The sequence below is a fragment of the Neopsephotus bourkii genome, unplaced genomic scaffold (genome assembly GCF_033783945.1).
Source record: "Neopsephotus bourkii isolate Nb327-2 ecotype Australia unplaced genomic scaffold, CSIRO-AGI_Nbou_v1 NB_196, whole genome shotgun sequence".
NCBI classification, from domain to species: Eukaryota; Metazoa; Chordata; class Aves; order Psittaciformes; family Psittacidae; genus Neopsephotus; species Neopsephotus bourkii.
Window position 1 is genome coordinate 13,410,689 of NW_026900709.1, and position 14,808 is coordinate 13,425,496.

The 14,808-nt window shown below is 39.6% G+C and overlaps 1 protein-coding gene across 5 annotated transcripts in view; it reads right to left on the reverse strand.

The window, feature by feature from the left end:
* Positions 1-310: 310 nt before the first annotated feature.
* The window catches only part of PPIG (peptidylprolyl isomerase G), a 30,143-nt gene continuing 15,645 nt past the window's right edge, over positions 311-14,808 (reverse strand). For all 5 annotated transcript variants that reach the window (XM_061343025.1, XM_061343020.1, XM_061343008.1 and 2 more), the window contains 5 exons: positions 4,637-4,841; positions 3,438-3,605; positions 2,822-2,906; positions 1,882-2,018; positions 311-1,586 (listed from right to left, as the gene is read on the reverse strand). In XM_061343025.1, coding sequence (XP_061199009.1) covers positions 467-1,586; positions 1,882-2,018; positions 2,822-2,906; positions 3,438-3,605; positions 4,637-4,841 — 1,715 coding nt within the window. In that variant the 3' untranslated portion in view covers positions 311-466. The remainder of the gene's footprint in view (positions 1,587-1,881; positions 2,019-2,821; positions 2,907-3,437; positions 3,606-4,636; positions 4,842-14,808) is intronic.

Consider the following 14,808-nt stretch of genomic DNA (forward strand, 5'->3'; position numbering starts at 1 on the left):
ACCCCACAATATAGTTTTCCTCTATGAACTGTTTTCCTTAGGATTTATACCTACTGAAATACAGATGTAGCAACAGCAGTGATGAACACCTGGCAACATCCTCCTAGCTTTAAGATGACATGCAGTATACTTGCAGCTTTCTTCCCCACATATGGATAAGCATCTTCACAGGCAGCCACTCTCCTAAACTAAGTTCATCAGGTAAAAAATAATTGCAGCATAGAAGTTAACTTTCTAGCTGGCAACACACAAAAAGGATACATAAACCAATGAAATATTCAAAACACAGCACACTGTATTACACACGTAATTCATTTTTCATTTCAAGTTTATTAAAACTTTAGCAGTACAAATGATCCAGGTTTTAGATTATCAAAAGACCAAACTGAAGTCCACATCTTAAAAAAAGGCGTTCCCCAAAATGTCTCTAAAACTTTGAGACAATGGAAACATTAAGTCCACACACTCATCCATGCCTGTCGTCATCTGTTCCAGGACTTGTTTCATGGTCAGACTTTTTATCCTTACTAGGGGCATGATCTCTTTCCTGACTCTTTGATTTTTGGTTTATTTCTTTTTCTGCTGAGGATCTGGTCTTTTCCTTTTCTTTACTGCTGCGTGAATATGATTTTTTTGATTCTCTCTCTTTGCTACTTGGTCTCTTTTTTGAGTCTGGACTTCTATCCTGATCTCTACTAGACTTCTTATCTTTACTGGATTCAGGGCTGCTACTTTCACGGCTTTTTGAGCGCCTCTTCCTTTGGCTTTCAGAATCGTTCCTCTTGTATGAGCTTCTACTTTCTCTATTTGCATACCTCTCCCTGTTTCTGCTTTGACTTTCTTCCCTCTCTGAGCTCCTTGATTCTCTCCTCCTCCTGTTTTCTCTTCCTCTGTATCTATCTGGTGTACCTCTTCTTTCTCTGCTTCTTGATCTTCCTCTTCTTCTTGTTTCTCTATCTCTATTCCTTGAATAGTCTTTACTTCTGCTGCAATCTCTGTCTCTGCTTCTCGATCTTCCTCTCCTACCCCTATCTCGGCTTCTGCTGCGATCCCTTGTTCTACTGCTGGAACTATGTTTTCCTCTGGCATGCTCACGCTCTCTGCTTCTTGACCTACGTTTCTCCCTGTCTTTACTCTTCCTATGGTCTTGTTCATTACTTCGCGAGCCTGCCCTTTTACTTCTCTCCTTGCTTCTACTTCTTTCTTTATCCCTCCCTCTAGAATCATAGCGTTTTTCTTTTTCTCTACCTTTCTCATGGTCTCTCTCTTTGCTTCTTGATCTTATTCTCTTTTCATCATGTCTACTGTACTTAGAGTCTCTTTCTTTACTTTTTGATTTCTCTCGACTTTTACTATGGCTTCTAGATTTAGCTCTTTTCTTGGCCTTGCTTTTGTTATGCTTGTCATCTTTTTCTGAATTCCTTCTTGTCTCCCTGTCTTTACTGCTGGATTTGTGATCTTTTTTCTTCTCTCTTTCCCCTCTTCTGCTTGGGCTTTCAGAAACATGTCTGTGGTCTGATATTTTTCTCTCTTTTCCTCTTCCTGGGCTTTTTTGATTATCTTTCCTGTTTTCATGTATTTCGCTCCTTGGAGAGAAAAAGATACGATTTTTTAAGTATTTTGAATCCCCTCCACTCTGAAAAATTAAGTTAGAAGCAAGACAGCTTCACAACTGAAACTTAAATCACATTAGGTCATCTATATCAATAACTATATATTTACAGTGACATGATTAAAATCAGGCACAAATAATGGGATAACCAAATCAGCGCCCTGGGTTTTTTTTTTGCAGAAGCATAATGGAAAATCTAAGATGACCAGTATCACTTCAAATATGTAAAAAAATTTCAGTGCATATATTCCAGAAAGAAGTAATCTTACTTGTCCCCTTTTATCCATCTTTCTCCACTAGATACTCTCATTCTCTGAGCTCTTTGCATTTCTTGCCTCCAATGTGGAGGAGTTTCACTCCGTCGGAATCGATCTCTTGACCTGGATCTGGAAGGCGTCCGGTAACGCTTGAAAGGAATAAGAGAAAATTAGGTGTAAGTCTGAATTTCACATGGTGGGATAGCTATGCAAGATTTTTAGCCCTGGCAGTCAATTCTACATAGCACATAACGTGACACTTCATACGTATATAACAAGTTCACATTGCAAGTTATTAACTTACTGAAAAATACATTTGGCATTCAGCTAAAGCAGGAATAAAAGATTTCCAATCAAATAACTATTTTAAAGGTAACTTTGATTTTTGTACTCTGCTCAGAGGTCTTCTGCTGCTTTTCTAAAAATGAAAAACTTTCTTAGCTCTGACAAGCAACACAAAGACAATACTTCATACTTATTTACGGTGTTTAGTAAAATTTGAGGGATAGACTTCTGTTACTAAAAACATTTTGCTACAAGTACTGTGTAACATATGGCTTCACAGAATAAGAAGAACCAATCTGACAGCTCCCCCTGCCAAAAGGTGGAGAAGTCTTCCGCACATTTCTGTGACTGATGTCATACTGCTTCTGCTCATCACAAGAACCGTTTTTGAGCTAATTCCACTCACAAAATCAGAGAGTACGACACTAATATGAATATAGCATTTTTTTTTTTGTTCAAATAAAGAAAGTTCCCCTTTAAATAAACCCGGTACGCAAGCAGGAAATTAATTTTTCTTGTTGACTTCCTTCAAGCCTCAGCCCCCAATCAATTACAACGCACCTTTTCTATTTTACATCAACCATCCTAATGAAAACGGTTCCTAACACCAGCTGTAAGACTGTGCTAGCACCCTGTTTATTCTGGGGAACAGATTGTAAACATTTACCCTTGGTCCTCTTCCTTTTATTTTCCTTCCAGATCTGGTCACTAACAGCCTCCTCTGGTACGTCGACTGTGAATTCGATAGATTACTAAAAGTAATTTTTAAAAAGTTACATTGTTGTTGACATAAAAAAGAAGGAAAGAAAAAATAAAAACCAGTTTTAAAACATCTTCAGAAATTAAACTAAAGGAAAACACACATGCAATTTTATTATAATCAGTGCAGACAGTAACAACCACACAGTAAAAACTTCAGGTTCTGTGACCACAAAATATTTGACAAGATTTACGGGTTTTCCCATTTTTGAAAGAAGACTTTATAGATTCAGATTGGGCATGTTTCAATAAATTCTAAATGAAACTGTATTGCACCTTCCTTTCCTTTTCTTGAATTGGTCATTTTAAATTTTTTATTCACTAAAACCATTTTCAAAGCCTGTCTTTGTTCTAGGACAAATGCAACAGTTGCCAATAAACTGAGAAATCCTTTTTCATCCAGCAGTGCTCACAACATGGAACTGTTTCATAGGGAGAGGACTCACTTAACGTTAGAGTCTTAAACCAGTAACCTGACCATACCACTGTCAGTGCATAGTCAAATTCAAAACATAGTATGTTACCTATCCCTTTCCTTCTCTCTGCTTTTCCTGTCTTTTTCTTTCTCTTCTTCTTTAGGAGGACTTTTCCTCATCAGGAACCGGTTTTCAGGTACAGGAGGAATTTCTTCAGGACGGACAGTAGACACTGGCTGTGCTTCAGCATTTTCAACTTCACTTTCACTGGAAGAGCTTTATTTTTGTTTAAAGAAAAATTATACTTGAAGTGAGTTATTAGGACGAGGGAAAACCTTTCAATCCATTTAGATGATTCAGAAATTCTCTCAATTCAACACACAGTGATACCACAAGGAACTCAAGAAACAGCTATTTCAGGTGGAACTGTTTTCTCCCCTATGGCATATACGGTCTAAACTAAACAAACAACTACAGTAGATTTCTGACCAACATTTTAAAAATCTATGATAAATTCCAGTTCACACTGGAATAAAACTGGTGCAACAGTGAACATCATTTACTCTCTAAATACAGCTTTATCTATAAAACACTATCAGGAGAGTCAAATTCAGATCTTACACTAGCATATAAAACTGGCTACAAACTACTGGAATTCCAAGTGGTTGGAATAAAAAAATTGGTGTGAAATGAGCTTAGTCCCACTGAAACAACATTTAGGCGGCACTGCTCTATGTGAACACATCTTACATTTTGCTGCCAGCTTAGAAAAACATGACTTGCATGCACTGACACAACTTGTATCTCACGTTAACTATAAGTGAAACTATTAGATTAGAAATAACATTTTCAGAAGCAAAAGTGCCTTTTGAGTTTTACCACCTTCTAGTGACATGGCAAGACGTCTGGCATATCAGACCAAAATAATGTTCATTTATTCATTTCTCATTTAATTTTGCATACTACATTCTCCTAAGTCCCACTGCATACAATTTAAATTGTATCATATAGAAGTGAATTTAGGGAAGCAAGTTATCACCACCTACTTCAAACCAAGCACTCCTACAACACTCAAGCCAAAACCACGTTAAGTCTTGGCCCTTTCCTTCACTCCTTTACAAGCTGCAGCATGTATTCATATGGACACTGTCCTTTACCATCATATCAGAAAAATTTAAGCTTGTATATGGAAACTGACTCTCTCCCAAACTTCAAAATACCTAATTCACTAGTTACAGAACGCTATTCCGCAGTGATGGGACAAGAATGCATGGTGTACACGTAATAAAACAAAGTTTAAAATTCACCTTTTTTTGCTTTTCTTTCTCTTTTTCTTTTCTTTCTTATGTTTCTTGGAATTTTTCTTTTGTTTCTTTTTTCGTTTTTTAGACTTCTCTTCCGAAGCACTCTCAGAATCCGATGATGAATCAGAAGAGGATTCTGAATCACTTGAACTTTCTGAGTCACTGGATGAGGAAGATGACTTGTGCCTTTTCTTTTCTTCTTTCTTGGCTTTAAGTCAGAATAGCAAAGCCACATTTTAACATTGAGCAGGAAAATCAACTCATCTAGTATCTGCCCGAAATTCTTGTAATTGCATCATGAGACTACTTCATCAAAATCCTTAAGAACAAATGGAAGTTTTGGAGAAAACACTGTTTCTCCCAAGTACAATAAAGGGTATGTCTAGCAAGACATCAGAAATTTCCAATATTTTGCAATTATGAAGCTCTAACCTATCAAATCTATACTGTCAAGAACTTGTAGAACTGTGCAAGCTTTCAGATGACATTCCATTCAACATAAGCTACATATGAAGAATTACTTAAAATTTACAAGATGTTTCTAAAAAAAAAAAACAACTCCAGCTTTAGGTTTAACCTGATTTCATATAAAATCTATTCAGATCACAAACAAGAGAAGTTTTGAAAGAGGAAGTAAGTGCCACAGACTAAATTGATTACTCACTGAATTTAGCTTAGAGGGAAGATTCAAATACGCAATCTTCCTGCTAAGTGAAACCATGCTCAGAGAACAGTCCTAAATCTCCAGCTCGTATGTTGTGGTACGGTTTTATGTTTGTTCGATGGCTTCTGGGTGGTGGTGTTTTGTTTTTTTTCAAGTTATTAATCATCTGGTATGCAAAGGAACCCTGCTAAAGAGCAGACTAGACCTTCATTACGCAGTTCACCATTTCTCATGTGGCTGCTGGAGCTGCAAATCAGCAGCTTATTGGCAATCTGGCACTCGTCTGACTGGAAATAATCCAAGCACACAGCTTTTCATGCCCTTTAACTGATCTGAGCCCTACTTAAACTTTTAAAAGTGATGTAAGTATTATTTCAGAGTCACAGTAATTTGAAAATATATACAATCAAAAGGGCACTATAAAAACTTTACTAAAGGAAATCTAGGCTTCGGGGTTACGATGCTTCTGGTAAATCAGTTAAGTTATATGAATACTCTTGAAATGTGTTAAGAAATTTGTACCAGGTTATTGTTCAGAAAATTAAAAGCTCTATCCAGAAAAATCAAGAAAAAAACACTGTCTGACTTCAGACTGCTATAGCTGACTTTTCTAGTTAGCATCAAGTATCATTTTACTTTGTCACTGCAAATTACAAAGATAGCTCATCATTCACTACACAACATACTACAGCCACAGACAGAAGAAACAGAACCTTCACCATTAAACAGAAGAAAAATATTTCAAAAATAAATACTGATGTCACAGAATCATAGAATCAGTTAGGTTGGAAAAGACTTTTAAGATCATCAAGTCCAACCACTACCCCAGGACTGCCAAGTCCACCACTGACTAAACCATGCCACTGAGGGCCTCGTCTACATGTTTTTCTGACACTTTGAGAAGATGATTCTATCACTTCTCCTGGGCAGCCTGCTCCAATACCTGATTACCTTGCCTGTGAAGAAGCTTTTCTTAATATCCAGTCTTGTTTCCTCCTCACAGTAAACAATCTGTATTTCAGGAGAACACTTGTTAAGACTTGTTAAGGCTTCAGATCAGAGACAGAAATTAATTTTAAAGTTGTGTATGAATCCTAACTTAAAATATTAGCATTTTGCAAAGGTTTTCATAGCTTGCTGTATCCAAAGAATTCACAGTTTATAGAGATATTATCTGAGCTACGTTAACATGCAAGCAATTTAAATGCAACCTCCCACCCCCTGCACTTCATTTGCATGAAACAGCTAAGGGAAAACATTAGGCACCAAACACAGGGTTTTTTGACTACACAGCCTGTCTGCATCTGAAAACAATTCAGAGAACACAATGTCTTCACATAGCAGAAAACATAGAAATGTTTCCCTTAACAGCCTAACCTTTTTCATTTCTATTAAAGACAGAAAAATTAAAACTACTTAGCCTGGCCAAGCATTTCTTCTGTTGGTTTCCACTTGTGCCCAGTAAGATAATGCAATCAGGATTTAAGTATTATATATCAGTCATTGTTACAAAATAACTAGGGCAAGAAATTAGAAAAACTCTTGTAAAAAAGGGGAAAAAAAAAGTACAAATGTTATGATTCTGTTACATGAAAACAAGCCCTCTTAGGTACCACACTTACAGCTGTGTATACACAGAAAAAAATGGCAGCAGTACCAAATACTGAGTAGTATGTATTAGCGGTTACTCAACTTCTAGCATTCAGTTATTTGGAAAATGGATTTTTTTAATTCTATATAAGCAGATTAGAGATCTGAAGGCAAAAAGACACAAAGGTGATACTCATGTAGAGAACTTTAGGCAGTGGAAACTGTCTATGAAGAATACATCTGGTAACTGCCCTTCTGAAAACAGAAGTGGCATGTAGCTGTTTAATGGAACAGTGTATCCATTTTTTTTATTTACCAGTATTAGATACTCCTACTGCTTAGCAGGTATTACCGCGCTTACTGACTCTTGGGAGGTAGCAGTAGGTATCTGCAACTGCAAACACAAGCTCAGTGTGAGAACTCTTGAATTCAGGACTAACTTGGCCTGTTTTTGCAAAACTACATGATGGGAGGTAGCAATTTTTCAAGGATGATCAAAAGCAATAAAACTTACATAAAATGCCTTGCTAAACTGGTCAGAGAAGGAAAATGTATCATGGGGATAACGAGCCTTAGTGTAACACTTAGGGATGTACTATTTGTAACAATAAGCTAGTACTTCCTACCAACTTTTCATCAGAAAAAACATACCCATTTGGGCTAGAATGGTAAAAATCAGCAAGGACAGATCCACAGCTGCCCAAAACACATCTCTAGTTGCACTTCAGACAGCTTCTCTGTGACTGGTGATGAGCTGTGCAAACTCCATATTGCCACTTGGAAAATGGATGTAACTGGGTATGCTTTAGAGTAGCAGAGTTGAATGTAGATGTATTATACCACTGCAGAGATGGACAATGAAGGGTTCCTAATGGAGAAGAGTCACTTCTCAGAAAAGCATCAGTTAAGCTTTCATTCATAGCATCATCTCTTAATACTAACTTTTGTTCTGCATATTGTTACTGAATGTAAAACAGCGAATTCAAATGTATGAAGTTGCCATATTTTACTCCCATCAATCCATCTTATCTACCATATCCTACCCAGAACACCTTCTGCCTGTGTAACTAGATGCACTGATGTTCTAGATCTATCAGCAGCCTTCAATATTATTCTAACGTTTTTATTACAACATCCATAATGAAAGCTAATCATACAAGGGACCTTAAAGATCATGTACTTCCAACCTCCATTTATTAGACACTTTTGGGTTTGGCTTACTCAAAACCCCCCACTACATTGCACTATACTGTTTCCCACATCCCTTCAGGCAAAACAAGGTGTCTCCAAACTCAATTTCAGAAGTTGTTGAATAAGGCATCAATAAACGTAGTTGTTTTCTGTATTTTATACCTCCTGCATCTGTTTTAAGCATGTCAAAAACTATCTGTGACATTTTTACCTGCATTATTGTAACAAGTTCAGGTGTGTTATAGTTATTACTTTAATAGATATAAATGGAGGTGAATAGGTGAATTACTGAGCAACTACCTCAACAAATATAATGGGATACTTATGCAGAAAATAACACCAATAGCAGATGCATTTGGGAAATCATGTGGCAGGTAGGAAGCGAAATAAAAGGGAGAAAAAAAACCTCACCCAAAAATCAAAACAAAAATTCCAAAATAAAACAAAAAACTCAACAATTAAAAAGCCCAGAATTGTGTATATAGCAAATGCAGAAACACAGAACAGTTTAGGTTGGAAGGGCCTCTATAGATTACGTAGTCCAACCCCCTGTAATGAGCAAGGACATCATCAACTAGATCAGGTTGCCCAGAACCACATCCAGCCTGGAATGTGCCACAGGTTGCCCAGAGATGTGGTAGATACCCATTCCTGGAGACACTGTGCTAGTGTTTTACCACCCTTACTGTAAAGAATTTTTTCCTCACATCCAGCCTGAATCTCCCCTCTTTTAGTTTAAAACCATTACTCCTCATCCTGTCACAACAGCCCCTACTAAAAAGTCTCTCCCCAGATATCCTCTTGTGGCAAGAGGTTTTAGATACTCTTTCTGGTGACATCTAACTATCTCTGTCCAGCAGCAAATGCTATTTTGAATACTGAACCAACCTGGTGCTGGCCAATCACAAATCACAATAAATGAAACCAATCCTGCAGCATGAAGGTCAGCAAGAAAGAAACAGAGTTCTGTTTACAGTCCACGTGTCCCAGCTCATTACATTCAGGATCAGGTTTCAACTTATGACCACATATGAAATAGATACATTGCTTCCTACTCCATTCACTGTGACCTATTAGCATTTGCCAGACTTCATGAATTACATGATCATGCTGCATGGCACTGCCAAGGACTCTGCATCACAGCTGCTTGTAACCTGCAGCAAGTCTTACATTAGCCCCATGATACCAGGCTCTTGGGCTTGAAATGAAGAAATGACGTGGCCAGAAAGCAGGCGGGTCCAGGCACTTTTTTAGTGTCAGAACAGGTGATCTCATCTTGCAATTCACAGCAGTGACATTCAAAAAGTTACTTTACGATCAAATCCAATAACTTGTGCTGGCCTACAGCAGACCTCAAAAAAGAGGGTTCCTTGAGTTCAGGACATTTAGACAGATAGTTTCCCTGATAATTTTTCCCTGTGTTTTCACTGCACTGCTCTTCAGACTATAAGGTCTTCTTTTTTCCTATTTCATATGCATCTTGCTTCAAATATTTGCCACGGGTTCCTCTTATGTCTTTCACTGCATGACTAAGGACCAACTGTATCTTACAATGAAAATTACATACAGTAATCACACATGGAATACTGTTATTCTTGATTCCCGTTGATCAGATGACATTGCTACTGTGAAAAGTCCTGTATCAAAAACACCCTGGATATAGATGCTTCTGTAGACAAGCAACCTACCACAAAACTGCAACAGCAGAGGAGGGGGTGGAAGAAGAAGAAGAAAAAAAAGTCATCTCCAGCTCCACTCTGACCAGCTTCGGCTAAAGCCAAGCCAGTTTATACCTCATTGCTAGTTCACTAGAAGGAAAAAATTAATAATCTGGAAAAGGAAAGTCTGGATGGAGTCCAGGTAAAATGTGACTTACCAGAATAGCCACGTTCCAAAACTGCTCTTATTCCATGATTCCTAAATGTGTCATTTTGTATTGTATCTGCTTGAGAATTTGTACTGATACTTTTTTAAGGAAAAAAATACTGATAGAATGACATAATTACAATATTGTTCTTCGATGAATTATAAAGCAGCCACAGTCTGCCTTAATTGCAGAAAGCACACTTTCACGAACAGTGATTCTACAGGGACACTGATGTTGGAATGACGGTACGGCCCGGCACAAGCAATCCAGGAGGTTCCTCGATTGTGTGGAAGACAATTTCCTCCTGCAAGTAATAGAGGAGCCGACAAGGAGAGGTGCCATGCTTGACCTCATGCTCACCAACAGGGAAGGGCTCATTGGAAATGTGGCACTCCAGGGCAGCCTTGGATGCAGCGACCATGAGATGGTTGAATTTGAGATCCTTAGGACAGTGAGAAGAGCGTGCAGCAAGCTCACTGCCCTGGACTTCAAGAGAGCAGACTTTGGCCTCTTCAGGAACCTGCTTAGTAAGGTTCCATGGGATATAGCCCTAGAGGGCAGGGGGGCCCAAGACTGTTGGTTGATATTCAAGGATCACCTGCTACAAGCTCAGGAGTGTTGCATCCCAACTAGAAGGAAGTGCAGCAGGAGGGCCAGGAGACCTCCTTGGATGGATAAGGAGCTGCTGAGGAAAATTCAAATGAAAAAAGAGGCTTATAGAAAGTGGAAGCAAGGCCAGGCGGCCTGGGAAGAATACAGGGATGCTGTCCGGGAAGCCAGGGACCAGGTTAGGAAAGCTAAGGCCCAGTTAGAATTAAACATGGCTAGGGATATTAAGGGTAACAGGAAGGGATTCTACAGGTACATAGCAAACAAAAAACAGACTAGGGACAACGTAGGCCCCCTCAGGAAGCTATCTGGAGAACTGGCTACCCAGGATTTTGAGAAGGCTGAGGTTCTCAATGACTTCTTTACCTTGGTCTTCACTGGCAAAGTCTCTGACCACACCACCCAAGCCTTGGAAGGCAGACGCAGGGACTGTGAGAATGAAGACCTTAGGCCCACTCGAGGAGAGGATCTGGTTCGAGACCATCTTAAAAATCTGAACGGGCACAAGTCCATGGGACCTGATGAAATCCATCTGTGGGTCCTGAAGGAGCTGGTGAATGAAGTTGCTAAGCCGCTGACCATCATATTTGAAAAATCACAGCAGTCAGGTGAAGTCCCCGACGACTGGTAAAAGGGAAATATAACCCCCATTTTCAAGAAGGGGAAAATGGATGACCCAGGGTTGGGGTAATCCCAGACACAGCTACAGGCTAGGCAGAGAACAGATTCAGAGCAGCCCTGCAGAGAAGGACTTGGGGGTGCTGGTCAATGAGAAACTTAACATGAGCCGGCTTCAGTGTGCACTTGCAGCCCAGAAAGCCAACCGTATCCTGGGCTGCATCAAAAGGAGCGTGACCAGCAGGTCGAAGGAAGTGATCTTGTCCCTCTACTCTGCTCTTGTGAGACCTAACCTGGAGTATTGTGTGCAGTTCTGGTGTCCTCAACATAAAAAGGACATAGAAGTGTTGGAACAAGTCCAGAGGAGGGCCACGAGGATGATCAGGGGACTGGAGCACCTCCCGTATGAAGATAGGCTGAGAAAGTTGGGGCTGTTCAGCATGCAGAAGAGAAGGCTGCATGGAGACCTCATAGCAGCCTTCCAGTATCTGAAGGGGGCCTATAGGGATGCTGGGGAGGGACTCTTCATTAGGGACTGTAGTGACAGGACAAGGGGTAATGGGTTAAAACTTAAACAGGGGAAGTTTAGATTGGACGTAAGGAGGAAATTCTTTCCTGTTAGGGTGGTGAGGCACTGGAATGGGTTGCCCAGGGAAGTTGTGAATGCTCCATCCCTGGCAGTGTTCAACACCATGTTGGACGAGGCCTTGGGTGATATGGTTTAGTGTGAGGTGTCCCTGCCCATGGCAGGGGGGTTGGAACTAGATGATCTTAAGGTCCTTTCCAACCCTAACTATTCTATGATTCTATGTTGTCATCAATGAAGATCATGAATCAAGCCTAGCACTGCTCTGTGCAGAATCCCCCAGCAATACACTTTTCATGAGAATCTTCATTACAAGCTCCTATTAAAAACTACCTAATGCACAAAGCCATTTAATTTTGTTTATTTTTGAACCAGGATGTCAGTGTCTCACATTCCTGAAAACATCCGAGATATACCTTTAACTAAAGTAATGATCCCAACCAATGCAGCCAAGCTTGTTTGACTAAACCCCCTTCTCAAAAACTTTGTCTATCAGTATCAACCCCCTCCTTTTTTCTTTAAGAGAGTTAGCATTGTGTTACTTGCTCCAGTTTTTATTGAGACTTGCATTAGTTTATCTAGTCCATAATGACCTTTCTAAATACTCACTCTATACTTAGCTTTCTTCTTTTATTCCCCCCTCCACCCTTCCCCCAGTTTTCAGGATTTTCCCTGGAACTTTTAAAGTTTTTCTAACAATAGCATCACTTGGCCAGAGAAATTATTCCTCTGTAATTTTGCTCCTCTCATTCATTTTTACTAAACCCTTCAACTTTACGGAACAAAAAGAAAAGGGGGGTGGGGGGGAGAGTGGAAGATGGCAAGCATTTCACTTCTCTAGTTGATCGTCCTCTCAAATCCCAGATGAAAGTTTCTGATCTAGGCCTCTGCAATATTGTAATTGTGACTGTTGTATTATTCAACTCATCACATTCAGTAAATTAGCTCTGACAAGTCATCATTCACCCATTCCTAAATAAATCCAATTCTTCTGTACGAAGTGATAAGATTTGCTTCCTTCATAAAGCATTTTATCTGGATATTCATCGTGATACCCAAAAATCCAATTGCCAGTCTGGTTACAGTACTGCCTGACAGACTATGATGGGAGATACTGGTGGGTGGAGAATCCTGCTGTTGGAAGGGAAAGACTGCAGGACCTGCAAAGGCAAATGTGTTGCTACTGTGAGAGATAATAGCATGCTGGAACTGTTTGTTTGCTAAGTGCACAACATGGAACTACTGATGGGCTGTGCTGACCTAAGGCAGTGGAGGTAGGAACAGTTTGTCATCACATCAGCAGTAGACTTGCCAAGCTGCAGTCCAAAGCTGACAAATGGAGCAGGAGAGGCCCTTGGACCTGTCAATATATGGAAGAGGCCAGGGAATCCAGACAGGACGTGCAGTTTGTGGAGACAAGCAGTGTCACTGAAAATAATCAACAGAGAGCCGTCAAATAGTGGTACTGTTTGTAGCACATGACTCTGGGAGGCAAAAGGGAGCTGATATTCTGAAATATGAGGCAGTTACTAGAGGAGACTGCTTCTAAGAATTTGCTGTTAAGACAAAGATCTAAGGAGATCGCCAGTGATGGAAGTGTAACAGTGAATTTCTGTGGGGGGAGGGTACCTTATGATAGCAAGGGAGGCTTAAACTGAAATATTTATTGTATGAGCTTGTCCGGTAGGCAACACAAAGAAATTTGACACATCTTTATAAAATGAAAACAGAACTGATACTTCTTGGGTTTAGCATGAAAGCCAGTATAATTAGTAGAAGGTAGGTGCTTGCTATGAATGTTTCTTAGCTTAAAGTTGAGGAAAGGCAATTTGATTTTTGGGTATCACGATGGATATCCAGATAAAATGCTTTATGAAGGAAGCAAATCTTATCACTTTGTACAGCAGAATTGGATTTATTTAGGAATGAGTGGATGATGACTGGCTCTGCATTAGTGCCCATTAGGGCCCACATCCCCCCCACTCTCAGCTCTGTTCTCCACCTGCCCAACCCTGGCGCCTATGGCCTCTTGATCTCCAAACACTGCTGTCCACTGTTATCTGGTATGGTGCCTTATAGTGAGCCAAGAGGGCTATCCCATTGCCCTGGCATCAGTTTCCCTCTGTGGCACACCAGAACAGCTACAGGAAACAAAGTGTCCAGAATACTATCAGGACATAAGAAAATGGATAGGACCACACAGTCAGATATTTCCAAAAGCCTGATTTCTTTTAGAAGTTAAAGGGAACAAAAAAAAAAAAAACAAAAAAAAAACCCAACCCCAAAACATTTTGTATTTATTTTATTCACTGTTTGAATTACATGTACTTTAAAGCCCTGCCTAAGGGCTTTAAGTCATCAGACGGCTCAGTGCCAAAACTTAAGTAATTCGATTTCAAGTGTTCTAGACTGGACTAAAAATGGAGTGTAGCAAACCAAGGCAAACATGTATACAGACACGTAAACAGGTATCTCACCTACTAGATTCACCCGTTCTACATCTGTATTGGTTTATTTTCTAATCTACACCATCCGTGCATTTTCTAACAGTTACCATGTTCCTGAGTACTGTCCAGAGAAACAAAATTATGTCCTAATACACAAGGTGACTTATGAGTTCATCTGAGAAGTTCCAGAAGCTTTGAGAAGTCAGAAGCCCTAAGATACTTTGCTTGTAATTCTGAGGTATTGAAAAGATCACCTCAGACTCCCAAGTCATTCTACTAGACATCACAACAGGTGAACACAGAACTACATCAGAAAGGAGAGGAAAAACTAAGAAGCTCAAGTTTGATTGCTTGTATTTTCCTTAGGCCGAAAGAACAACTATTCTCTTATCCTTCAATATCCTTGATGCAGTCCTTCACAGTACGTAGCAGCAGAAGATGCTATGAATGAAAAAGCATGATAAGCCCTATCACAGGTCCTACCAAACATGCATCCTGGGTTTCCTCTAATGAGATTCTCCAGAGTGACACCAACATCTTAGATTGAGCCTTATTTTGTAAAAGAAACAGAATCCAATCTCCAATACTATGTTCAGCTCTGAA